Source organism: Choristoneura fumiferana, chromosome 26, assembly GCF_025370935.1.
Source record: "Choristoneura fumiferana chromosome 26, NRCan_CFum_1, whole genome shotgun sequence".
NCBI classification, from domain to species: Eukaryota; Metazoa; Arthropoda; class Insecta; order Lepidoptera; family Tortricidae; genus Choristoneura; species Choristoneura fumiferana.
The window spans coordinates 5,843,832-5,871,589 of NC_133497.1; the positions used below are offsets into that span (position 1 = coordinate 5,843,832).

At 37.8% G+C, this 27,758-nt stretch overlaps 1 protein-coding gene across 1 annotated transcript; it reads left to right on the top strand.

Moving 5' to 3' along the window:
- The first annotated feature begins 308 nt into the window (after positions 1 to 308).
- LOC141443117 (modular serine protease-like) lies at positions 309 to 27,076 on the top strand. The gene is made up of 14 exons (XM_074108328.1): positions 309 to 417; positions 5,125 to 5,158; positions 6,849 to 7,048; positions 7,445 to 7,660; positions 9,718 to 9,885; positions 10,860 to 10,975; positions 12,197 to 12,373; positions 16,078 to 16,231; positions 18,092 to 18,250; positions 19,120 to 19,299; positions 22,522 to 22,555; positions 25,772 to 25,860; positions 26,738 to 26,827; positions 26,987 to 27,076. Exons 1-14 carry the CDS (start codon positions 384 to 386, stop codon positions 26,995 to 26,997), a joined length of 1,662 nt encoding a protein of 553 aa, XP_073964429.1. The 5' UTR covers positions 309 to 383; the 3' UTR covers positions 26,998 to 27,076.
- Positions 27,077 to 27,758: the final 682 nt, after the last annotated feature.

Here is a 27,758-nt window from a genome sequence, read left to right on the forward strand (position 1 = left end):
CTTGAAGAGCCCTATTTTGTATTTATCCGGAAATGGGTGAAGACCAAAAAGTTGCACACCTGTTAAAGCTGCGTTACCACGTATTTATAATTACTGTTAATTTTTCCATTGTGTCACGAAAATTATCCATACAAATGTATTATTAATTCTGGAAAAAGTTCATGGTAACTTTAATTACCTGCTGACGCATCTTTTTGGTGTTCACCCAAATACAGACGACGGGAGCGAATTAATTGCTTATATTTTGCTTGACGATGGCTAAATGTTGATGTGATATCATTTTTTGTTAGATTTTTTCCTTATTTTCTGACTTTCCCGTTGATTTGACGCCGCTTCAGTTGTCCGAGGAGTTCCGACGGAGCGGACGTACCTATTTTGTGATAATGCACATGTCTTACTGCTTATATCTTCTGATCGGTGAGTAATAATACATTGTTAAGCATGATAATATTACAATGGAAATATTATTTAATGGGTTGTTTAAATAAACAGTAAGTGTAATGTAATGTTGGCGAAAATGGCAAAAACGGAACCTTTATAGTTTCACCACGTCTCTGTCTGGATTATACGAGGTTTATGTCATTATTGTTTCTTCCTATTCGCGATTCTGCACAAAATAAATTCCACACAGCTGAATTTGATCACATGCGTAATGCTTCACAGTCATTATTTCTACGCAATCTTGTTTCTTCTTATTCGCGATTCTGCACAATATGAATTCCACACAACTGAATTTAATCACATACGTAATGATATTCAGTCATTATTTCTACGCAATCTTGTTTCTTCCTATTCGCGATTCTGCACAATATGAATTCCACACAACTGAATTTAATCACAGGCGTTATACTTCACGATTCTGTAATTATTTTTTTAAAAATCTCATACATAACCGGGAATCGAACCCGGACAAAATTGGGGCGGAGAAAAAAAATTTTTTTTTTTTAATTTCAGTCGTCCCTGTTTATTATTATTATTTTATTTAGGCTGCTGCTGCCTTCGGGAAGCTTCGTCTCAAGGTGTTCCGTTCACATAACTTAAAGCTCGCGACCATGATAATTTTTACCGCGGGAAAAGCGACTCACGCAGTCTGTTTTTTTTTTTTTTTTTTATAAACGCGACTAGGAAGAAACAAGATATTATAGAAAATAGATAGAATAAAAGATAAAGATAGTATCGTGAAGTATAACGCATGTGAGTAAATTAAGTTGTGTGGAATTCATATTGTGCAGAATCGCGAATAGGAAGAAACAAGATTGCGTAGAAATAATGACTGTGAATCATTACGTATGTGATTAAATTCAGTTGTGTGGAATTCATATTGTCCAGAATCGCGAATAGGAAGAAACAAGACTGCGTAGAAATAATGACTGTGAAGCATTACGCATGTGATCAAATTCAGCTGTGTGGAATTTATTTTGTGCAGAATCGCGAATAGGAAGAAACAATAATGGCATAAACCTCGTATAATCCCTCTGTCTGTCCGTCCTTCCGCGGCTTTGCTCAGAGACACAGGTCAGAGTCTGTGCTAGAAAGCTGTTTTTTTGCACGGATAGATGTAGCAACAAAGCCGACAAAACGGTTAAAAAAATGAAAAAAAAATTTTTTTTGGGGTACTTACATTGACTTAGTCGGGGTGTTTTTTTTCTTGTCTAACCCTATAGTGTATGGGGGGGGGGTATGGTTTGTCAGGTTTAAAATAATTCACAAAAAAAAACAAAAACCAAAATGGTTTATTAAAAGCAAAAACAAAAATTGCGAGATTGTGAAGACGATTTTCGATTCAGTTGTCTATTTGCGAAAACAGTAATTATCAGAGAATACACATAAATATTAAGAAAAAATAACTATGAGTAAAACTTAGCTATAAACTAACCTTACTTAAAAACTGACTACCAGCTAAATTAAATCTAAAAAACCGGCCAAGAGCGTGTCGGACCCGCCCAAAATAGGGTTCCGTAGCCATTACGAAAAAAATAAGTAATATTTTTCTAAGGATTTCGTATTTTATACGGAATCTTCCAAGTTTAGGTATATTTTATACCTTAGGCTGCTATTTACTCATAAAATACTAATAATTCTCAAGCAAACTTAGCCGTTACAGTTTTCCTTCCAAGTTTGATATACTTACTACCATCCTGAATTTTTCAAATGTTTCCACCCAGATTTTAGAGGGGGGGACGCTCGATTTTTATGAAAATTTGCAATTTAAAGTTGAATATTTCGCAAACACATCACTGAATCGAAAAATCGTTTTAACAAACCTCTATTGGTTTTAAAAGACCTATCCAACAACACCCCACATTATAGGGTTGGATGAGAAAAAAAATCACCCCCAATTTACTTCCGAGGTACAATCAAATTAAAAAAAAAAAATTGATTGTACCATTTTGTCGGCATAGCTTACATATATATTCGTGCAAAATTACAGCTTTCTAGCATTGATAGTCCCTGAGAAAAGCCGCGGATGGACAGACAGACAGACAGACATAGCGAAACTATAAGGGGTCCGTTTTTGCCATTTTGGCTCCGGAACCCTAAAACGGCCCCCGTGGCAAGGTGCCCAAAAGGCTGGCAGCATTCGTTGAGAGTAGTTGTGTCGACCAGGCGCTTTTGCACTTCTTTAATTAATTTGTATGGGCTGGGACCCCAAGGACCCAGTGTCTCTAAATAGATAGCAACGAAGTTGTATGCTTAACCGAGACCCTGGTATTTTAATATTTTCCTGCTCTCGGCCGTTTCAGCCGCTGCGCCAGCTTTTTTTGTTGTACCCTGGAGGTGTGAAGAGGCTAAGTATAGAAACAAAAAATAAATAAATATGTGAAATAATCAACTTTAAATTTCGATTTTTCTTAAGTAAAATCGAGCTTCCCCCTCCCCTCTAAAAGCTAAACAGTTGGTTTGAAAAGTTTGAAAAAATCATGATGGTAGTAAGTAGGTACATTATATAAAATTTACATGGAAAACTAAAACGGTTAACTTTGCTTGAGAATTATTTGTAGTTTATGAGTAAGGTATCAAATGTACCTAAACTTGGAAGATTCCGTACAAAATACAAAATTCTTAGAAAAATATTACTTGATTTTGATCAACACTGTCTCACACGCATACATCTCAAAGTCAAAGTCAAAATATCTCTGTTCAATATAGGCTATAACAAACACTTATGAATGTCAAAAAAACAAACATACACACACACACACATAGGTAGCTCACTTATAAAATTTGTGCCTGGCTATGAAATTTATATTTATTCAATACCAAGCAACGTTTTTGTTTTTAGGGTCCGTAGTCAACTAGGAACCCTTATAGTTTCGCCATGTATGTCCGTCTGTCTGTCCGCGGGTAAGCTCAGAGACCGTTAATTAGTACTAGAAAGCTGTAATTTGACTTGAATATACATATCAGTCACGCCGACAGTGGTACAATAAAAAAGTAAAAAAAAAATTTTTTAGGGTACCTCCCATCCCATAGACGTAAAGTAGGGGTGATTTTTTTTCTCGACTAACCCTATATCGTGGGGTATCATTGGATAGGTCTTTTTTCAATTCAGTGATCTGTTTGTTGTCACATTAGGGTGAAAAATAAACAATTATGTGCACTGAGAAACTTAAGCATTTTTTTAATAAAAAAAAAATATAAAATCGTGTTTCGAGCCATCGCTTTTAAACGATAAGACCTAAAGGAAACCCGACCGAGAAGGTTAGACAACCTTGCCTAATATATCATTTTATATTCCACTATATCGATTTGTGGTGTTCAATAATAGTAAATTGTGAATTGAGGGCTGTAAGAAGGAGATTACTAACGAGAGTCTATTAGAAGCCCGACGCCTACACAATGATTTTATCAAATTGCGAGGATAAAAATGCAAAAAATAAAATTAAGTATTTTGTACCGTCCCTCTCGTATTGAGTAATTATTAGCATCAGCGATGCGATACGAACTTCAATTTTCGAATTTCGTATTAGCCCCCTGATTGTCACTTTTTTTCAAGTCGTCTATCATAGATAATGCTAAGAACAGAACTGTTTCTTCCAACATGCTAAAAAAAAATTAATATAAATTTAAAATATAAAATAACGTAGTTTCATGAAGCGTAGATAAGTTTTGTGATGTAAAATTGGGTCATAGCTTAGTTTTAAAGATATAAATAAAACGTTGGCTGACTTGAAATCTCTTTAGTCTGAAATGACGTACCTACTCACTTGTTAGCAAATTTAAAAACTAAGCTTTTCCTCCCTGGGGAGGAAAAACTACACGTACATCCATTACCTCGCGGGAGGAACAATTTAGGCCATTATCCTTAAGTAAACAGGCATGGAATAACATAATTGACGATCAAATGGGATGAAAAGAATATTTACGTACTATTTTTTTATATAGATACACGAAACGTTCGGTGTTTATGCTCGAGTTGTAAAATGGAAATAAAATGATTATAAAAAGTTACAAAACCCTTTGCGTGAAAGCCCGACTTGCGCATGGCTGACTTTGTTATTTCAAAATGATTTTATTAGCAAACTGGTTTCGCGCCGACGTTTGGATGTTTTGGGTCACTGATGATTGTTATTTCGCTTACATTTTCATCAACACGACAATAATTTGCTAATTAACACAACTGGAGAGTGAAGGTGTGGAAGGCCGGCAGCTATCTGTCTCAAAGAATTAGTATAGATATATTCAACGAGGAAACGCTGCCAGCCTTTTGGGCACAATGCCACAGGGGCTATTTACTTTAGTATTTTTTAGACTTGTTTTTACATTCTTAGTTTTTATTTTAGTAGTTTTTTTAAAGCAGTCGTATTTTTTTATGCATTTTTACCACCTATATACTGTATGATTGTTTTTTACCGAAAGAGTGTGACGTCTGTCGACGAAACATAGATGTCGCTAGTGCTGCTACTTAATTAGCGTAGTAGAAATAAGCAACCTGAGATATGTATGCATAGGAAAAATTCGTGTCTAGATTCCTGTCCAGCAGTGGTGTAGGGGTTATAGCACGCAGCACGGATTGCCGTGGACCTAGGTTCGATACCCAGTGCTGGTCTCTTTTTCTGGTTTTTCGGTGCATCCATGTCTCAGTTTGTATTTTCGACCTATATACTGTGTTATTTTTTCTAGTGTGCGGGTTGGCCGCAGGCGCAGCTCAAAGCGGGTAAGTGCTAATGATGGATAATTGAAATAACAGGACTTAATGAAACGACTGACAGCAAATATTATACGAAACTATCTGCGGCTTCGCTCATGATAACCATTTGATCTGGCAATCATTCTGATATTTGGCAAAAACCTGTGAATATTTCTAAAAAAATAATTCAACTCAGCGGTTGAGATTTTGAGGAATTTATCGCAATATTTTTTTAAATTTATCTCAATAGATCGTACTTGACAAACTGGACAACATTAGTTTAACGACTTCTAAAATAGTAATGGAATCTGTAGATTTTCCATTTTTAAAAATGAAAGAAAATAAAGAAAATACATTTATTATTCACAACACAAGACACAACAACCAGACAATACGAAGGATCGAGCCCAATTGACGTCCCCTGTCACGCTACAAACATCAAACATTTTGCTTACATTGAAAGAAAGAAAGATTTATTTGGTGCCATCAGTACCACCACCACCGTCACCACCTCACAGTAATAAGACTAAAACACTAAGGGGTTGTTTCATCTTCCATTGCAGATTAGCGTTAACCGACAACAAATAGAGACATCACTCCTAACCGCCAGTTAACACTAATCAATGGATGGTGAAACAGCCCCTAAAACTAACAATAAAAAAAAAACTAAGTTACGTAGTGACTCGACAGGACACCAAAAAGGTCTCCACTCAGCATGTGTGTCACACGTAATGTGCAGCAACGCTCGTTTTCTGTGGAGCCCACACGTTATAGTACATATTTACGTATGCACGAGCCAGTACCTTTGCCCCAGACGAAAGAAGAAGAAAAAATAGTAGATTGTACACTAAGGGGATAAAGCACTGTATTATGTCATGGGCGCGATATTGAACCCTCAGCGTAGCGAAGGAGTCCAGATTTAAGTCCCGAGCGTAGCGAGGGTGCTGTGAGTTAATTCCCGAGGGAAGCGACAGAATTAAGATGGAGTCCTGAGAGTAGTGAAAAAAAATCAGTTTTATCCCCAATGAGTATTACTCTAAGATACTTTTCTCACCTTTTGCGAGACAATAAAAACCAAGGCTACCAGTAAAAGCATCTATCCTCGGTCACCCAGGTATTTTACTTATTAAAATACTATTTATATTATATTTCTCCTTCGACTACTCTGGGAGTAGATTATTAACAATGCCTAAGGCGTCTAATGTAATGGACTCCGGAGTCAAATCACTTTCGTCACTCGAGATTTTCTTAATGTTTTATCTTCTTTTGCAGTTTCGATACTTAAAATTGCAGCGTATTGAAACACTCGCGGCTTTTGTTTGCCGTGACGTGACCAGCTCGATTTTCGAATAAGTTCGATTAAAATAAATTCGGCGCGGGGCGCGGGTCGCCCGCGGGTGACCTGCAGCTTCTTATGCAGCTATACGGGCTGTACGGCGCGTGATTTTGACAAAATTAGATTTTAAACGCATAAAAATAAGAACGATGAGAAGTGAGAATCACATTAATATTTTACTAACCAACGGGTTATAATAAAATTTAGTACAACATTACGCCCCAGCGAAAGCCAAGGTCTATAATGATTTACTTTGAGAAAGGTTTGCATGATATATAATTAGGCAATTGGCCAATGCTGTAAGTCCACAGGATCATTGAATATTCGTAAATAAACACAATAATTAACACACAATAATAATACACATATTTTTTACATCAGATCAAATGGGTGCATTTTGCCCCCGTATCCGGCGCATGGCACGTACACCGTCCACGACAGGCCAGAAGCCGTGCCTGGACAAACCTACGGCTTGGCCATACTAAAGGTCACATGCGATCCCGGGTACAGAGTTATTGGGAACAATGCTACGTATTGCTTCAGCAATAACGATTGGCAGCATCCCATGCCACGGTGCACCCGTAAGTATTTAGTTCTTGAATTTTGTTCTAATCTTCATTTTTGGGGTAAAACTCACGATGTTCAGGAGCACCACGTATGTTTGCAGAAATATTACAATCTTATTTGAGTTCACCGCAAGTTTGTTCGGTCTTCAGAAACGTAAAGATCATTTGTTCTGCTTGAAACTGTCATTTGGGAGACTGAAATTGGGTTTAGAAATACATTTTCAGAAAATTTCCAACGATAGGGAACAATTTACAAACACTTAATTTAAGATTAGGTAAACCAGACAAGTGGTTTGAAAGATAAGAAGAGAAGAATAGAAGAAGAATGCTTGCAGAGAGTAAGAAACAACCCAATAGTAATTTCCGATTGCGTGCAGCTGATACGAAACTCACACTTAAACTTATTTCTAGGGTTCTGCAGACTCACACCGGATCCAAGCGTTAAATATTTCTGCAAAGTGACCGGCGATGGCATACTAGGCGGAACCCGGTTGTGCCACGAACTTGAACCCCACGGCACGGTCGTCGTGCCGATATGCAACTACCCAGTCTACTACTCCAGCAAGGTTCTTCTTAACATGCACTGCGTCGATGGCGCCTGGGACCACGTCGCCACTTGCCAGCCAGGTATCATCAGCCATTCCTAAAGAATACTGGCAAAAGTTCTCTATGTAAACTGAACTCCAATATGTCCGGAGAGGCGGATTGGAGGCTTTCATGCCATAATCAGGAAGAGGGCCACCTCAATGTTAAGACGCGTTTGGGGCGGCACGAACACTATCTTGCGTACGCTGACCGGAAGATGGAACTCTTCGATTCTGCCGCGCTGGGTACAGCTCCACACAGTCATACCTAGGTGCCCAGTGTTCAGCTTTCGAAGGGGGACCAGTTAATCCACTTTCTTTTTCATCTATAACTAGTCTCAAGTTTTATAATATTTTTACATAACTTTATGCTTTCTCCCTTTTACAACTGATTTCTACTTCTTGCATTAGCAGCATGCAGCATTTGTTACATTACTACACAGCATACTGTTCCATTCATTTTTGTTCTAAAATTAAAATCTAATCTAATTTAAAAAAAGATTATGTAATTTGACAGAAATTATTGTTCTCTATGTAAACTGAACTCCGCTATTTCCGGAGAGGAGGATTGACGGCTTTCATGCCATAATCATGAAGCGGGCCACCTCAACGCGTGTTTTGGGGCAGCACGAACACTATCTTGCGTACGCTGGTCGGAAGTTGGGACTCTTAGATTCTGGTGCGCTAAGTAGGTACAGCTCCACACTGCACATACCTGTTCAAATTAAAATTAAAAAATGATTCAGTAAATAGGCCGCAATGGGCAATTTTACATGTAGTTTATTTCAAACTACCAGCGTTTTCGGAAAGACCATCATTGCCAAGAAGAATGCGCCGCAAGAAACTTGGCAGTCATTTTTTCAAAATAAAATAATTATAAATAAAATACTTAAAAACTACTGTATAAAATTGAGTCAAAATTACAAGAAATAAATAATAATAATACAGGGATGTATGGGACAGTTACAAAACTAAAACTAAACATGTAACTATATCACTACGTTCAGTGAAAGTGTAGAATGCTTCCACCGTCATAAATTAAAAAAAATATTTATAGCTATCCTAGCTGCCCAGGGTTCAGCTTTAAAACGGGGACTTTATTATATTTGACTAACACATTTTATTATTATGGAATATATTTTTCTTAAACTAAATTATTTGAATTTATATTCGAATAAAAGTGTGTATGGACTTCTGCAAAGGAAGGTTTGATTCCATTGAGTCATTTATTATCATCCTACGTCCATACGTTGCAGCAGGGCTACTACGAAACTCGAAGTTCGTATCGTACCGTCACTCTCGCTCTCGTGTTAAATAGTATAAGTGTCAGAGGGACCGCACGACACGAACATCGAGTTTCGTAGTAGCCCTGCTGTTGATATGCCGTTTCTCCGTCTTTCCAAGTATTTTGTCGGCAAAGTTCGTACAGTACGATTACTTGGAGTTAAAACTTGACAGATGGGCGTGCCTTCAGTCAATTTTCAACTTTGAGGTCATACAAAAAAATAGTTTTTACATAATCTGTAAACGTGGGTCTGTATACTAAAAATGGCTTTATTTGTATGACGTCAATGTTGAAAATTGACCAAAGGCACGCCCATCTGTCAAGTGCTAACTCGAATTAATCAAACTGTATTGATAGTGCTCTCTCAATCAGCTTCAATAACCATCGTTCAGCCGTTTTTACGTTTGGCACTAAATAAAAAGTTTCATATTAATCACAATTAGCATGCAACATGTATAGATATATATTTACTTTGTACAGATCACTATTACTATTATTAAATTACTTTTTATTCTAAATCGTAAGTCTATGTTTTGACAGAAATATTGACGGCAAATCAATATTTCTGACAAAATTAAAAATATATATGCCACAAACTGATGATGACCAGATGGTCCCAAAGAAAGACCAGCGCCGTTCGCAATACCGGCAGATTGCTGACTTGGGACCATTTCGTGACATACCTACATAAAACTATATTTTTATATTTTCTTAATTTATCCATTGTTCTTATGTTTGTCACGAATAATTTTTTTCTCTTCTTTCTTTAAATGACGAAGATACCTAGTAAAAATGTTTTCGTTTCGCGTTTTCAGATTGCGGGAAAACCCCTAGAAAAGGCCAAGAAATTATCATTACCGGCAAAGGCACAAAAGTCGCTCACGGTGACTTGCCCTGGCACGCCGCCATCTACGACAAGTCATACACCCCCTTCATGCAAGTCTGCGGCGGCTCTCTGGTCTCCACCAAGGTCGTCATATCTGGCAAGTATCGTTGTTTTCTTAGTCCACTTATTCGGCAGTGCAATCTTTAGCGAAGAAGTCAGCGTGATATTTAGTGAGATAAAGTTCTGCATTGGCGATGACTCGAATGGTGCGACAGTACATACTTGTATATAACTTTATTTAAACTCAAATCACGATCATTCTTCAGAATGCCTGAATGACCAAGCTATTTGCTTAATTCAATGGGACAGATAGACGGATCGTATTAATCGAAAGCAAAAATGGCGTGACAAACATGGGCAAACCTTAGATAATTAAGTTTATAGTACTCCACAATTCAATTTCACAAATCACGATGAGAATGCGGTCTACATCTCATAGCTAGCCAGGATAAAGCCCTGTAATAAAAAGCTCTTCCACCCAAGCTATTACCGAATTGATAAATATATTTCCTTCATATGACAAAAGAAGCCGTGGTGCCTTGTGGTTTGACCTATCGCCTCTCGAGCAAAAGGTCGTGGGTTCGAACCCCGGTTCGCACCTCTGAGTTTTTCGAAATTCATGTGCGGAATTACATTTGAGTTTACCACGAGCTTTGCGGTGAAGGAAAACATCGTGAGGAAACCTGCACAAACCTGCGAAGCGATGCAATGGTGCGTGCGAAGTTCACAATCCGCACTGGGCCCGCGTGGGAACTATGGCCCAAGCCCTCTTGTTCTGAGAGGAGGCCTGTGCCCAGCAGTGGGACGTATATAGGTTGGGATGATGATATGACAAAAGAGGCTTGAAATCTATATTCTCTGTATTTCATTTTATAGCGTTGTTATACTTTCGTAATTTTCACTCGAAACTAAGTATTACCACAACCGGTACTTATCACACTTATAATAATATCTCGACGTTACATTGCAGTGGCCGTGGTCACGAGTAGACGGTAGTATACTGCCGTGATAAGTCTGTTTAAACGTTCGTAGGTTATACACGCTTCTGTTTAACATTGTCATCCTCTACAGCTGCGCATTGCTTCTGGAATGACGGCCAACACCCAGCCAGCAGGTACGCTGTGGCTTTAGGCAAGATCTATCGGCCGTGGAACGATTCTATGGACCTTGGAGCACATAAGTCTGATGTGAGTGTTCTTCTTGAGTTATATATTCAGTTTTATAGCATAGGAAACATATTGCCAACTGCAGCCTTCGATTCATATCGGCGGTAGCCATCGGCTTTAAGTGACACTTTGCAGTCATAGAGTGTAGTGTTTAACACGCTTTTATTATTTGCGTCACTCACTATCTACGAGGTATGTATCGAAAATTTTGAACTTGGTTTTCGTTCACCTCTAACTGTAGTATCGACACGAAACTTAGCAATTATGCGTAGTTCTGTATTCACCATCGTACGTAATCACTAATCAGTCATTTTTATAACAGATGTAGTATTTTAGAATGAACCGAGAATACCCAGTTTTGTAATAATGGAAATTAGTTCAACATCGCAGATACTTGAACTTCATTACAGAGCAGGTGTGTTCTAATAGCTTTCGGATGTATCCAAAAACGGAATCCTTATAGTTTCGCCATGTCTTTCTGTATGTCTGTCCGTCCGCGGCTTTGCTCAGAGACTATCAGTGCTAGAAAGCTGTAATTGTGCACGGATATATGTAGCAACCATGGCAAGAAAGTGATACAAATGATAATTTTTTTGAAAAAAAAAAAAATTTTTTTACGATACCTCCCCTAGTAGTAAGGTGGAGGTTTTTTTTTATCCTACCCCGTGGTGTGGGGTATTGTTGGATAGGTATTAAAATCATTGCGGAGTTGCGAAGACGATTTTTCGTTTCAGTGATCTGTTTACAATATATTCAACTTTAAATTGCAAATTTTAACACCAGAGACTCGTTTAGTAATGGGACCTAATGGACTTTCAGTTTTTATCGGTATTTATTAATCGGTAATACCTACCAGTCATTTTTTTTTAACTCCGTTTAGCCTCACTAAAGTGGCAAATAATATTCCAACCTAGAATTTCACTTAATACTTATTCTCATCAAAATTAGCATAATAATCGGTTTAATTATGACTTATGACATTAATTATGATTAGGGTTTAAAATTATTAGTTTTATACAAGTTTCGACACTTAGACGTCTCTTCGTTGTTCGTTGTCGTCGTCTTGTGATATTGACAGCTGTCACCGGCACCATGCTACAATGGAAGTACTGTAGTTGCATATGGCAACCACTGGTGGCGGTGTGTAGTGGTCTGACTGAACCCGGTGATCGCATTTCGTGGACTTATTATCACCTCTACATATATCTTCGCCCATCAATGTCTCCATCTCTTATATTCCAGGTTAAAGAAATCAAGATGCCAGCTCGTTTTTTCGGGGAAGTAGCCCACTACCAAGACGACATCGCGTTGGTCATCATGTCAACGCCCGTGGTCTACAACACTTACATCCGGCCCGTCTGCCTCGATCTGGACGATGAGTTTGACAGGAACCAGTTGCAAAGCTCGAGTTCGGGGAGGGTAAGTTTTTTCTTGAGATTTTAAAGGAAGCAATATTTAATATAGCCTATGTCATATATATTTGGTGTAAGTAAGGTAATGCCTGTGAAATACAGATAGAATATCCTATATCTTCTATATTAATAACTAGCTTTTGCCCGCGGCTTCGCTCGCGTTAAATTTGGGGTAACAATTAACATACATTTACTTTCTGCGTGCATGGAAATATAAATACAGTAAGACGTTGTTTTAGACAGATGGTGCACATTTTGGAATTTAAAAATCAACCTACATACGTAATTAATCATTCATAATTCGTACCAACTCTGAAACCCTGTTTCGCTGAAACGTTAAAGACGTTAAAGTACTACGCGTTTCTTTGCCGGCGACTTCCTACACGATATAGGATTGCATCTCGAGAAATTTTAAAGTCCCTGCGGGACATGAATTACTGTTATGATCTATTTTAATATTCTTAATTGTCTATGAAAGACATATTGTAGCTTTCTATTGTAGAAGGAATTTTGAAAATCTGCCCCGAAATTGAATTCACTTATTTTTATTCTGCGGAAATTTTGCATTTAAAAAAAAAACCTGTCCATCAGGGATATTGTAGCTTTCTATTGGTAATAGAATTATTTAAATCAGCTCAGTAGTTTCAGAGATTACCCCCAACAAACAAAGAAACAAACAAAGTTGAGATATTTTCCTATTCCATGGGATTTTCTAAGTGCTAGTCTTTCCCCAGTGCACCTCTGTATTACTTTAGGTCCATCTATGCCAATTTCAAGTCTCTAACACCAGTAGTTTTGGCTATGCGTTGTCTGTCAGTCAGCCAGTCATGGTACTGTTCAGGTAGAGTTAGGTATAGAATTATAAATAAATCAACCCTGAAGTTGAATTCACTTTTTGCTATCCCGCGGGAATTTTACGTTTTCCCGGAGAAAAGTAGCGTATGCCAATCAGGGATAATGTAGCTCCCAATTGGTAAAATATCTTTTTAAATCAACCCCAATGATGAATTTACTTATTTCGATCCTGCGGGAATTTTGCATTCTTCTGTAGAAAAGCAGCCTATGTCAATCAGAGATACTGCAGATTACTATTAGTGAAAGATTTTTTAAAATCAGCTCCGAATTTGGATTGTCTTACTTACTTCTACCTATCCTGCGGGAATTTCGCATTTTCCCAAAGAAGAGTAATCTATTATACCAATCAGCAATAGTGCAGCTTTATATTAGTGGAAGAATTTTTAAAATCAGCTCTGAACTTGAATTCGGTTTTTTCTATCCCATGGGAATTTGGATTTTCCGAAAAAAAAGTGGCCTATGTCAATCGAGGATAGTCAATTATATCATATGAAAGAATTTTTAAAAGCAGTGCCAAAGTTGAATTTACTTATTTCTATCCCGGGGGAATTTTTGATTTTACCGGAAAAACGTATCCTATGTCAATCAGGAATACTGTAGCTTACTTTTGGTGAAAGAACGTTTAAAATCAGACCCGAAGTTGAATTCACTTATTTCTATCCCGCGGGAATTTTGCATTTTCCCGAAGAAGAGTAGTCTATACTAATGAAAAATAGTGTAGCTTTCTATTGGTGAAAGAATTTTTAAAATCATCCCCGAAGTTGCATTCAGTTTTTTCTATCCCATGGGAATTTTGTAATTTCCCGAAGAAAAGTAGCCTTTGTTATTTGGAGATAGTCATATCACATAATATGTAAGATTTTTTAAATTTGCTCCGAAATTGAATTAATTATTTCTATCCCGCGAGAAGTTTGCATTATCCCGGATAAAAAGTAACCTATGTCAATCAAGGATAGTGTAGCTCACTAACGGTGAAAGAATTTTTAAAATTGGCTCAATAGTTTCGGAGATTCGACTACAAACAAAAAGAAGTGAAAAAAGTTTAGATATTTCCCTATCCCGTGGGAATTTCGAAAAATCCTTTCTTAGTGCGCGTCTACATCTATTAAGGAATATATATTCCAAATTTCAAGTTTCTAGCCCCAGCGGTTTGGGCTGTGCGTTGATCTATAAGTCAGTCAGTCAGTCAGTCAGTCAGTTTCTTCTTTTATCTATATTAATAATTTCGTACCGGTCTACGGTAGACTCGAACGAAATGCACATCAAATTGAAGAGCGTAAAAAATTAGTCAATCCGAGTCGACAACTTGTAGGCGGAAAATTCGATTATCGAGTATTTTCAATATAAACTTGAATAAATTGCTAAGTATATAATGGCGTTGCGAAGTAAACATGTCAATCAAAGTCATCACATCAAAGTGGCGTTAGTGTCACGTCATCACGTGTCACAGTGTCACAGGTTTTGCATTTCGTTCTCCATTGTGACCTCTTAAGGGCCCCACACACGGTACGATTCGTCGATTTTCATCAGATCGATCGTACAGGCCCCACCACGGCCACGGCCACGGCGGTATAAGGGGCCCTTTAGGTCTAATTTCTTTGATTGTGAGACAAAAACATCATAGTTATTTGGGCAAATAAGATTTAGGAGAAATATCTACTGGTGAAATACCGATACGTAGGTTAGCCGTTAAAGTGTTTGTAATAATATGAAGGCTGGGAATATACGTCAGATTCTTCGATAAGTACGAAAGTCTTTACTGGCAATAAAAAAAAATCAAACATATTATTATGAGTCTACATTCGTCAAAGGAGAATGTGGCGCGTTGTAAACGAGGAAATATCATCAAAACCGGGGAAACATACCTTTTTACTAAAAGATGAACAGGCCAATGAAATTCCTCCAAACAGAGTACCTGAGCACCTAAACCAACACTTCCTTACGGTAGCATCTAAACACACCCTGCGATGTAACACATGTACTTCTGTAAATTACTTAGTGAATTCCTACACGATGTTAACATTCCAGACTTACTCTACCCCACAATAACACTCACAGACATAAACCGCGTATTGAGGTCGATGATGAAGACTCGCGAAACTCTTGATGTATACGACATCTCCATTAACACACTCCTGTGTGTCTGGCGGTCATCTCGGGATTACTGGTTGAGCTCGTCAACAATTATTTATATAACAATATAAACATGCAATATATGTTTTTTTAACAATATGTTTTCGAGTGGAGTTTACCCGGATGTATTGAAAAGCACGCGGGTGTGTCCTGTTTACAAGGGTAAAGGAGACAGATGTTCCGCAGATAGCCATAGACCGATAACCATAGTGCCAAAATATCTCAAAAATTATTGAGTCGATTTTATCGGATAGCTTAATGCGCCATCTTGAGACAAATGACCTACTGACTGACAAACAATTTGCCTATAGGAAAAACAGATCTACTACACTAGCTGCGTATAAACTATATGATTGCATTACAACGGCTCTGGACGACAAAAATAAAGTTGCAGGTATATTTTGTGACCTCTCCAAGGCATTTGATGTAATAAATCATCAGTTACTGTTAGAAAAGATCAAACACTATGGAATTAAAAATAAAGCCTTGCAGATATTTAAATTTTCTTGAAGACAGAAAACAGACGGTCTCGGTTCAAATTCACGGAAAGAGGGTCAAATCTAGGCCGGGTAATGTTAATATTGGAATCCCACAAGGGTCCGCCTTGGGAAACACTCTTTTCTGCTCTTTATTAATGATCTCGTTGCCTCTGTTGCTGATGGTCTAGTGGTGTTGTTTGCGGATGACACAACGGTAGTAGTGAGAGCTAGTAGTTATATGCAGCTCGAGGAAAGGATGAGTGACGTGTGCAATCAGCTGAGGGAGTGGTTTGCGGCAAATGGGCTTATTATGAACGTCACAAAGTCCAACGTGGTGCTGTTTAAGACCAGGAACCATGTTGAGACTTCTCATGTTCAAAGTCCACTGCCGCTGTGCAGTACGAGCAGGTTTCTGGGATTGAAATTGACGCTGGATTAACATGGAAAGAGCATGTGGACAAGCTTTGTGAAAAATTGTGCAGTATCGTCTTTGCCTTACGAAAACTTAGGCCTCTTATGTCCGGGAAAGCCTTAATCCAAATGTATCATGCTCATTTTCATACACTCTTGTCGTACGGCATCATCTTGTGGGGAAATTCGACAAACTCTGACAGAGTGTTTAAAATCCAGAAGCGAGCTCTGCGCACGATGGCAGGATTAAGGCCTAGGGACTCTTGCAGGGACCAATTTAAGAAATTTGGATATTGACGCATTATTCGCAGTACGTTTACGATATTATTATGTTTACACGCCAAAATATTAATTCGTTTAAACGTGTCAATATCCCAGGCAGAATAACCCGCCAGACCGGGCGACTGCAAGCAGTGCCGCGGCGGTTTGGCGCTGCTTGATAAAAACCCGCGCGTCTTGGGCCCTAGCTTTATGAACGGCTACCCGCGGACATAAAAAATGAATGTTCGGATGAGACATTTGGACGCACACTAAAAAAACTTCTTTTAAGCTCAGGACACACGGCGACACTTGACATTAGACACTCAATGTATACATCGAATGTCTGTGTGTGTCCACTGCCGTGACACTTAGTTGCAGTTGTTGTGGCAATGTCGGTCAGTGTCTGTGTTGCAGCCGTGGAGACAGGTCGTGCGCAGTGTCCGACACAAGTGTCGCGAATTTCGAACCTGCGCGAAATTTTTAGCTAGACCAATATGGCGTCACGTGCATGGTCTGCAGAGGACATAAAATTATTGATTTTATATTATGAAGGCTTGCCAGAGCTATGGCAAATATCAAATAGCGATTATAAAAATCGAATTAAAAAGACAGCGGCAATAGAATGTTTGGCGGAACGATTTCTTGTTACATCGAATCTTGTTACATAAATATTGAAAGTCTTCGTGTTTCATCCGCAGAAAGTTTCTGTAGCATTCTGGATCTTCGTTTTCCAGTTCAGATAACAATTGATTATATGCCCCCAGCTGGGCTCTTCTTTTAATCCAATCTTTAACCCATATCGATCTCTTCTTACGACGACGCATTTTAATTGAAACACATATCGCGACAACCGCGGCAGCAGCACGTCTGTTCATGGTGAGGAAATGTACCACACGGAATTGCAATGTAGCATCGATCCGTGTAGACAGCTAACCACACATAACCGGGACATTAAAATGTTTACACCGATGTCGACACAAAAAATTGCTTACCATGAGGACGCAATCTACACTAGTGTCGACATTTGTGATGAGTGTCAGTGTCGTTGTGTGTCCTCAGCTTTAGACAAGTCATTGTACTCTTTAAAAGAATACAGTGAGATTTTATGTTGACATCATAATATATGCATTTCATTTTTGTTTTTATGTACTTACCTTGTTTTGTACTCTTGTTTTTGTTTTGATATCATTTTCACAGTTTTGTGAACTGAATTTTAATTTCATATTTAATTTTATTGTATTTTGACATTTTAATTATTTGATTGTTCGTTTGGTTCCTATTGCATAAATTTGACTTAGATTTAAGAATATTCTTGTTTTGCTTTTAATTATTATTATTGAATTTAATTCTAATTTGACATTTTAAATTTATTTATTTTTTATTCTCGCTGACTATTTATTATACTTAATAAGATTTATTTATTTTGTATACATTTGACGATCCTTTTGTGAATTTCTTGTAATTAACTGACATGTGCTTATAATGTATTTTTTCAAAAGGTAATAAATAAATCTAATCTAATCTAATCTAATCTAATCATTTTACCCGAGCGAAGCCGGGTTTTCATCTAGTAATAAGGTAAACAGGTTACAGGCTGGGACTGACTTCAGCGGATGGCGTGGAATCCCCGGTGCTCTTGACTGCCGAACTGCCGTACGTGGATGTGAGGAAGTGCCTCGATAACCTGGACTTTGAATTCTGGTCCTACGTCACCAGCGATAAGATCTGCGCCGGCAGCACAGACGGCAAGTTCCCACCTTTCACTCTTTTTAGGGTTCCGTACCCAAAGGGTACCAACAGGACCCTAATACTGAGACTCCGCTGTCAGTCTGTCTGTGCGTCCGTCTGTCACAAAGCCCTACCTCTTGAGCCGTACTAGCTAGACACTTGAAATTATCACAGGTTATGTATTACTGTGACCGCTATAACAACAAATAGGTACTAAAAATAAAATAAAGAAAAGAATATAAAGGGGTCGTCATACAAGAACCTGTCACTATTGTACCGTTTTCGTCAAACTTAAAACCTAAAATTGCTAAAAGTGGCTCCGAAGCGGTAACGTTTCGTGTGCTCTGCCTACCCCATTTGGGAATACAGCGTGATTTTTATGTATGTCATACAAGAAACGTGTTATTTTTCAGCGTTGTTTTGGTTGCTAGGCGTTGTATTCGTTGCTAGGCAGCTAGAGACTCCACACAATGATGATGATGATGATTTCTGTTGCCGCTATAACAAAAAATACTAAAAACAGAATAAAATAAATATATAAGGGTGGCTCCCATACAACAGACATGTTTTTTATTCCGTTTTTTGACCGATATTAATACCGGCAACATAAATCCGCTAGCAATATTCATACAACCAATGTTTTTTTTTGCCGTTTTTTGCTAATGTCTAATGTTGTATAGATAATGGTACGGAACCCTTAGTGCGCGAGTCCGACTCGCCCTTGGCCGGTTCTTTATATCCGTCTATGTCAGTAACCGTCTATTAAAGTTCAGTTTCCTTTACTGTAGGTACTTATTAATTTACCGATACTGACTCAGGTACAATTTCTACTGAAGTCAACTCGGCATCCTCCATATAAATAAGTTATAATTATAATGTCTTGCAGGTGCAACGGTATGCAAGGGCGACGGTGGCGGTGGCCTGGTGTTCCCCAACGAGGACCGCGGCACCCGTCGCTACTTCCTCCGCGGCGTGGTGTCCACGGCGCCCATCAGTGGGCACAACTGCAACGCCAACACGTTCACCACTTTCACACACATCCTGCCCCATGCTACATTTATAAGAGGTCAAAATCAAAGTCAAAATATCTTTATTCAATTTCAGCTATAACAAGCACTTATGAATGTCAACAAAAAATCTACCACCGGTTCGGAAAACCTCTGTTGAGAAGAATCCGGCAAGAAACTCAACGAGGTATATATTTTTTAAACAGATTTACAATATTATTAAATGACTATACATCACAAGTATTTAACACATCATTATTTTTAACACAGTAGGTTCGCTATTTGAAGGGATCGCTAATGCGGATCGGAATTATTTCCAAATTATCCCTGTCCATGATGATATAATCATTAATTTCATAATACGCCTTAGATATCGTCTTCTTGACAATAGGTCTGAATTTTGTGTCAGTTTCATTTGTCTTCTAATCTTTTTGATTTGTAATCTTTTTTGGAATTTATTATGAAAACGTATGCAATTTCCCAGAAACGAATTTTTAGTTTTAGTCCGTCTGTAAGATGGAACTTTAAGCTTCCCTGTTTCTAGTAGCCTTTGGCTTATCGACGTTAGTCGGAAAATCACATATGTTCTTCCGGTGACTGTTGGAAAAGCTGTTAATTTTAATTTAAGATCGAACTATCATTAGTCAACTTTGATGATTGTTTAATCACGTACTTTTAAATGCTCCTTTAATTATTATTGCTTTATCAAAACGTCAAGTGATGACAGGTCATGTCAGGTATCACTTGGGGGTGGTCTGTGTTTAGTTCATACTCAATCTGCGGGTATCTGCTGCATTTAATGTCAGTTATAAAACGGAGATGGCATTCTTGATCGAGGAGTCGCGCTGAGCACAAGTGTCTAACGTAATCTATTTGCATCGACTAAGTGCTTTGAGTTAATTCGCCAATTACTCGTGCACCTAATAACAATCCTTATTTCTGAGATTGAAAGAGATTTGGAATATATAGACCACGCAATGTATTCCGCACAGAACTCTCCGCGTTTTGATAATTCCTTAGCATCTTGCGTAGCTATGTTCCAATCTCGCCACTAATGACGAGATTGTGACGTGTTGTTTTGAAAATATAATACCTCGTTGAGTTTCTTGCCGGTATCTTATCAACTGAGGTTACTTACGAACCGTGCAGTACCTTCAATGTTAATTTAAGCCCTAATTGAATAAAGATTGGCTTTACAAGAAAAATAAGAGTGTAATCATTTCTATCACCAAGGAGCGGAATTCTTATAGCAAAAATCAAATGTCACGAGGGATTGACCATTGTGTTTTAGCGACTATCCAGTTATCGATTTTTCGCATGTTACCAACTTTTAACATTATTCTGTAGCATATTATGACCTCTTTCGCCACTTGAATTTCTTTATTAAAATAAATTACGTGACGTCACATTTGACATTCGATGTCGCTTGAGTTTTCATAAGTATTATTTTATTAGGTTCCCGTATTCATAGTACATGATTGGCGCTGTCATCGTTCATCCACTATTACCTCTCATATTTCGTTTTCTAGATTTTTTTTTACCGTACAACGGCAAAAACTACTAGACACTGGCAAAATTGTCCTCCGATGGACAGAGCCATATTTTTTTAAAGAAACAACAACTAGGTTCCCGTGTTAACCAAAATCAAAGAGTAGTTCCTATGTAGACCAAAATGGTTAATCGTAAAAGAAAAACGATTAACAAATGGATAAAGTAATATTTGATTTTTGCTATGAAAATTTCGCTCCTTGTCTATCATATTAGCTGACCTTGAAGAGGGCTAAAGATGGAGACCAGCACTTGGCTATGCTGAACATATATCCTAACACATCTGTTTACCTGTCTATCTATCTCTCTGTGCAATTATTATTCGACAGGTAAATAATGCTACCCACTTAAGAAAGAAAAGAAAGAAAAATAGTATTGCTCTCTATTATCCACCTCTGCGAGTCTGCGACATATATATATATACCGGGTGTGGCATGTAACGAGCAAATAATTAAAACCTAGAATGTACTCGTCAAACCGGACAACATTGGTTCAGCAACTTTTAAAAATAATGGAGTCTTTAGATTTTCCTTTTTTCATACAAATTAAATAGGTACCTACCTACTGCTATCAATGTACGCCATCCTAGAAGACAACTGACGTCGCCCTAGTTGCCTGTCACGCTACAAACATCAAGCATTTTGCTTTACATTGCTTCTTCGAATTAACTTTAAAGTGTAGGTAACAAAAATTAAAAAAAAACAATTATTTTTAAAAGTCGCTGAACTATTGTTGTTCATTTTGACGAGTATGATCTATGTTATAATTATTTATTTGCTCATATTACAGGCCACACCCGGTATATATATACCCAGCTTCTACTGCGAGCGGATCGGATTCCTTAAGCGCATTTCAGACTGACGTAAACCAGCGTCCCAACAGGGGTGACCTTAGCGGGAACTTGGTCTCCATCCATGGATTGTGTTTCGGCTACACGGAGATCATCCACGGGCCAACACGCTCGCAAATCAGCAGCGAGTCGTCTCCTGTCCTGAAATCACGTACTTTGTATCATGTTGTAGAAATAACACCTTTGTCCAAATTTTTAAAAAGTGGGTCTTGCTTGCTTTAATGCCTCCTCCAGACTACTCGCGAAGTTCCTCGACGAAGTACTCGGGAAACTTGACCGAAATACCGACCGAGTTGGACGAAGTAAGACGAAGTGCCTCTCCACACTATCGCATTTGCCAAGCATTCGCCTAACCTCGTTCAATTTCGCGAGCAGCGCGGAGGCGGCAAGTAGGTATCAGTTTTGTCCGCAATTGACGATGAAAAACAAAAAAGGAAGTGGATGCAGCAAGTGTTGGTTGAAGGAACGATGGATTCTTCAAACTTAGTTTAGTTGGACTTCAATGATAGTCATAACTTCCTACAAATATTTACGTTCGCATACGTGCATAGCCGCTGCCTGTTACAGCGCAACTGTCTTTGGTTACATGTAATCCGCCGGCTAAACAGATGTAATCCACACCCCCAACTGTGGATGGAAACACGCGCCCGTCCACCAAGGACGTTGAAGGTCATGCTATAATTTGGATTACAACTGCAGTCTATGAACATTATATGCAACAAGCAAGGTCACCTCTGTTGGGACGTTGGATTATATCCGTCTGGAACGCTGCGCTCTTTAACAAGGATGATTGCGTGGGAGTGCTTCCGCTCAACTTTTATAAAATCCTTGCGAGTTTTTTTACTTACGTTTTTAAATTTACACTTTTTTATTTTATAAACAGATCACGGCCTGGGTATCGTCTCTGTGCGTGACGGGTAAGTGCTAATGATGAATATCTATTTTTGGACATGAACACGCTTGCATGTAATAAAAAATAAACTAAAATTACAAGTAAATATAACTTGTGTTTTTTCGGAATAAAATTATTATGTTACTAACCTGACCAACTGCATTCTGTAAATTGTAACGTAACATTTATATGAATAACAAGAGAATCCAATTATTAGTATTTATTTACGTTACGTACCTACCAGTAGCATAATATTGGGCACGTTCACATTCCGCACCTCTCGTCGTTCGAGGTGGCGACATTTCGCCCTTACTCACTGATGACCGTAAAAGTAACAAAATTTGGAGTAGAAATAAAAAATATAAAAAGACTCCAAAACAAATCTTAATTTGATTGCTTAATAGCGACATCTCTTGTCCGGGTGAGCGGTTAGTTCCGATGGAATGCTGAAAGTTTCACGATGAGGGCTAAAGCATAGATGTCGCTAGTGTCACTGCTTAAGTGACTAAATAAGAAACAAACAACCTGAGATATGTGGTGCATAGGAGAAATTTGTGTCTGTATTCCTGTCCAGTGGTGGTGTAGCGGTATAATACGCAGCACGGAATGGTGAGGACCTGCGTTCGGTTCCCAGCGTTGGTCTCTTTTTCTGGTTTTCTGTGCATCTATGTTTCAGTTTGTATTTTCCACTTTATACTATTCGATGTTAACTTTACAGGGTGATCAATCCAAATGGGTCAAAAGTCAGAAACTATGAGAGAGATAGCGAAATCTGTTCTTAGGAATCATGGCTTCGATTTTAGATTTTGATTTAATAAAATGGCATTCAAATTTGTTGTTTTAACTATAATGCATAACCGGCCCTCCGGAGTCTTACGACAAAGTCGTAAAATGTCCAGTGCCGGAATTGCGTCCACATCGTAAGTCTTACAACGTCTAAGTCGTGCCAAGTCTATGACTCGGACGGTCCAAATCGCGGAATATCTAAGTTGTAAAATTAATCTATATAAATAAAAATGAATCGTAAAATGTGTTGCTAAGCGCAAACTCTGGAACGACTGGTCCGATTTTGTTAATTATTTTTTTGTTGTGTTCACTACTGTCAGAAGATTTCTATGGAAGAAAATACAGAAAAAAACAACGGAGGCGAAGCCGCGGGCAACAGCTAGTAATAAATAAATATCACGGGACAATTCACACCAATTGACCTAGTCCCAAAGTAAGCTTAGCAAAGCTTGTGTTATGGGTACTAAGCAACGGATAAACATAATTATATAGATAGATAACATACTTAAATACATATTAAACACCCAAGACCCGAGAACAAACATTCGTATTTTTCATACATATCTGCTTCGTAGTCAGGTTCTCTAGCCATCTGGTCGTCAAAATGTCTTATCTTTACCAATGGCCCTTATCGCAAACTGACTTAGTAGTAAAATGTCCAATCATTACTAATGTCTAAGTCTCGGTCGGTCTTAATCGTGGAATGTCTAAGTTTTAAAAACCTGCCAAGAGCGTGTCAGACACGCCAAGATAGGGCTCCGTAGCCGTAACGAAAAAGTCGTTGCATATTATTTTAACATTTTACTTACTATTTTTCACGTTTTACTTACTATTTTTACCCGACGACGGCAAAGCCAAAAGGAAAGAAAATGATGTTAGCAGTCTGTATATTTTATGTTTGTTTTTACGTAACTAATAATTACATCGTAGCGTCTAGATTACTCATCCGATTGTAATAAATAAAGTGTCAATCGATTTATTGTTATGCTCCGGGCGACATAGGATACCTTTGTAAAAGAAATATTGGTCAGATTTCACATTAAGAAAGCTGAACTATAACATTTTTTTTTAGCGTAAGCTGTCGTGTGAGGTGCTATTAGATATGTCTCTTAGTATATTTTTGCTTTGAGATAGTGTTTAGGAGCTATGAGCTCCGAAAGTCGTCAAAATTGTGTACAGATAGAGTCACCAAGTTATCTGTAATCAATTTCAATTGAGTGCTAGCAACACTACATTAGTTTTGTAGCAATACACACAAACCATAGCATAGCATTTGCATTCTGAAGGCATCATTTTGTTTAACTGGAACTGATGAAGACGATCGCAGATGACCAACGGAACTCCTCAAAGCTGAATAATTCTTGCGCGGCTATAAATGATCTTCAATAATATAGATAAGCGACTAACATGAAGCTTTAATTTTTTTACAAAAATTTCACCGACTACAAAAACCATGAAAATATTTTTCTACTAGTTTGAAGTCACAGCACAAGCCAGCAAGAGTAGACCTATAGTCGTGTACCTCACTTATATTACATGATATATATATTGGGCTTCTATCACTCCTACTGGCTCGTGCGAAGGCACCGGCTTCAAAGTAGTAAAATAATAATAATTGGTCTGTTAAAAAAAATATTTTTTGTCGGTTATTTCATTTAAAAAAAACTTACTATATACTATTAATATGAATTCACCACCTGGCATTTAAATACCTAGTTATGTTACGATCTTGACATTCTAGTACCTCATCATTATCATCATGTCAACCAAAAGACGTCCACCGCTGGACATAGGACTCCCCTAAACATCCCCCCCCTCCTCTCCCCTCTCCTCTACTACCTACCTGGTGATAATTATTCCGATCTTGACATTCTACTACCTGGATATTTTACGATCTTGACATTGTACTACTTGGTCATTCTACAACCTGGGCATCTGGACATTTTATGACTTGGACTTAAGGCTGTGGAGGGATAACGGGGAATCGAACCCGATTCAAAATCTCTGTAAACAATGTTATAAATTCTGCACATTTTTTCGTTGTTATTGTTGATGGCGAGAGTCATAAGTGAAAAAAAAAACACATTTTACAAGCTTTTATATAACTTGCAATGTATGTATGTATGGATCAATTAATCTTGCAAGTAAAAAAAATTTGCCGCACTTCCACTAGTTGGATTGACTTGAAATTTCGCTATATCTCATAGTTTCAGCCTTCTTCCCTACTGACCCATTTGGATTGATCACCTGTATATTCTTTCCCTCTAATGTATTTTTATGTGTATCGAATATGTGTAAATCTCTCTCTCTCTCTCTCTCTCTCTCTCTCTATATCTCTCTCTATCTCTCTGTAGTATGTATTCCATCGTAACGCTTTAGTTTCCTAACGAAATTAAAGCATTTGGTGCATACTTTGGTGTGGTCCCAGCCAGACAGTAATTTATTTTCCTTTCAGATCTGATTCAGGATTGAACCCGTCACTGTTGCGAGCAGTGGAACTGTTCGACCAAACGTTGAGAAAGAAAAAGCTTCAACTGCAAACAGGTAACCTTTTTATAAGATTGTTTTAGGTACTGTTGTTAGCTGAATACCATTTACTTACTAACTATTGTTTGTCTACTAACTATCATATTTTTCACCAGGTATTTTTCATGTAATTTTTTAGGGTAAGTCCCACGAGATATAACTACAAAATATCTAATTTCATATTAATAACGTTCACAAGATATAATGAACGTTAGCTATACCAGCAAAAAGTATAATTTTTTAACGTATAACGCTTTAATTCTATAACGTTATTTTTATATACTTAACTTCAATTTGTATAATATTTATATAGGCAGACTTGACACCCCACACTTCAGTCTACTCGTGACCACGGCCACTGTAATGTTGCCGAAACGTCGAGGTAAATATTACTCGTGTGTGTTAGCGTGATAAGTCCTGTGCGTTGGTACTTTGATTATGAGTGAAAATCACGAAGTTTAAGACATTATAAGATTTATATGGAGTAATTTATTTTAACATAACATACATTAGGTAGATCACTTATGATATAAAATAATGTGTCAATGTTAAATTATGTGGCGGCGAGCGAGCGAAGCGAGCGAGCATGACAAAACTGGGCAGAAGCGACTTGGATGGGTTAGGTTCAGAAGGCTAAGGCGGGAGCTAAAAATAAATAATTCAATTAAAATAAAATAAATATTTAAGGGGGCTCCCATACGCCAAATGTTTTTGCCTTTTTTTGCTAATGTTGTATAGATAATGGTACGGAACCCTTCGTGCGCGAGTCCGACTCGCACTTGGCCGATTTTTTTATGAAAAAAAACGAACTATGAATTTTAATATAAATTCAGCACCGGCATTTAAATACCTGGTTATGTTACGATCTTGACATTCTACTTTATTTTCCTTTCAGGACTCATTCAGAGTTTGAACCCGTCACTGTTGCAAGCAGTGGAACCGTTCGACCAAACGTTGAGAAAGGAAAAGCTTCAACTGCAAACAGGTAACCTTTTTATAAGATGGTTGGATGATGGTTGGTGGTGGAAGGTACTTTGTGAGCTGGATACTATTTACTTACTAACTATTGTTTGTCTACTTTGGCATTTCATTCTTGTATCAATGTTGTATGTCAAGTAATAACTATCATATTTTTTTATTTTAGATTTGATTTAGACGAGAGCGTTGCCGCTGCTGATATCAATATTACAAAAGTGGAAAACCCTAACCAAAACAAAAAGCCCTCAACCCCCAGGTAATCATGTAATTTTTTTAAGTATTTATTAAATGAAACTACAACTTTCTTATTTCATTGTTTTATTTTTAATGTATATATGTTTCAGTTCTGCTGCACCAAAAAAAATGGAAACTAAAAACCCGTTTGACGTGTTCGGAATATTTCCTGAAGAGGCACATAAACCTGATGGGATGGGTCCGCTTGAGTCGTCCATTACAAGCCGTGTACCGAACGGTACAACAAAACGAGCTTGCACTCTCAACGGAGACTATTTCCTGGAGCTGCGGGTGTACAACACTGCTGATATTAGCGGTGTATTAATTCAAAAGCGTTGGAAAAAGGCTTTCGTTACTTTAAGGGCGCAAATCGTTGACGAAAGTGATGAATGGGAGGCATTGCAAACATTTATTAAAAAGATAAGCGCACTTTTCAAGGACGCTGACGTCAAATTTTATTCTAACGATACTAAGTAATATTGTATTTTTTTTTCTTTTAACGAATAGGTGGTTGACTCTTTTTATTATTAGAATACAATTTAACTTTTTTCGATGAAATTTGGTATGTAGGGGTAATCGGGGATGAAAAATCGATCTAGCTTCGTCCCATCTCGGGGAAAGCGCTAGTTCGAGTTTTAACACGAGCAAAGCTAAGGTACTTTTAAACAAATGTGTTAAACTTTACGATTTAACATGTATGTATA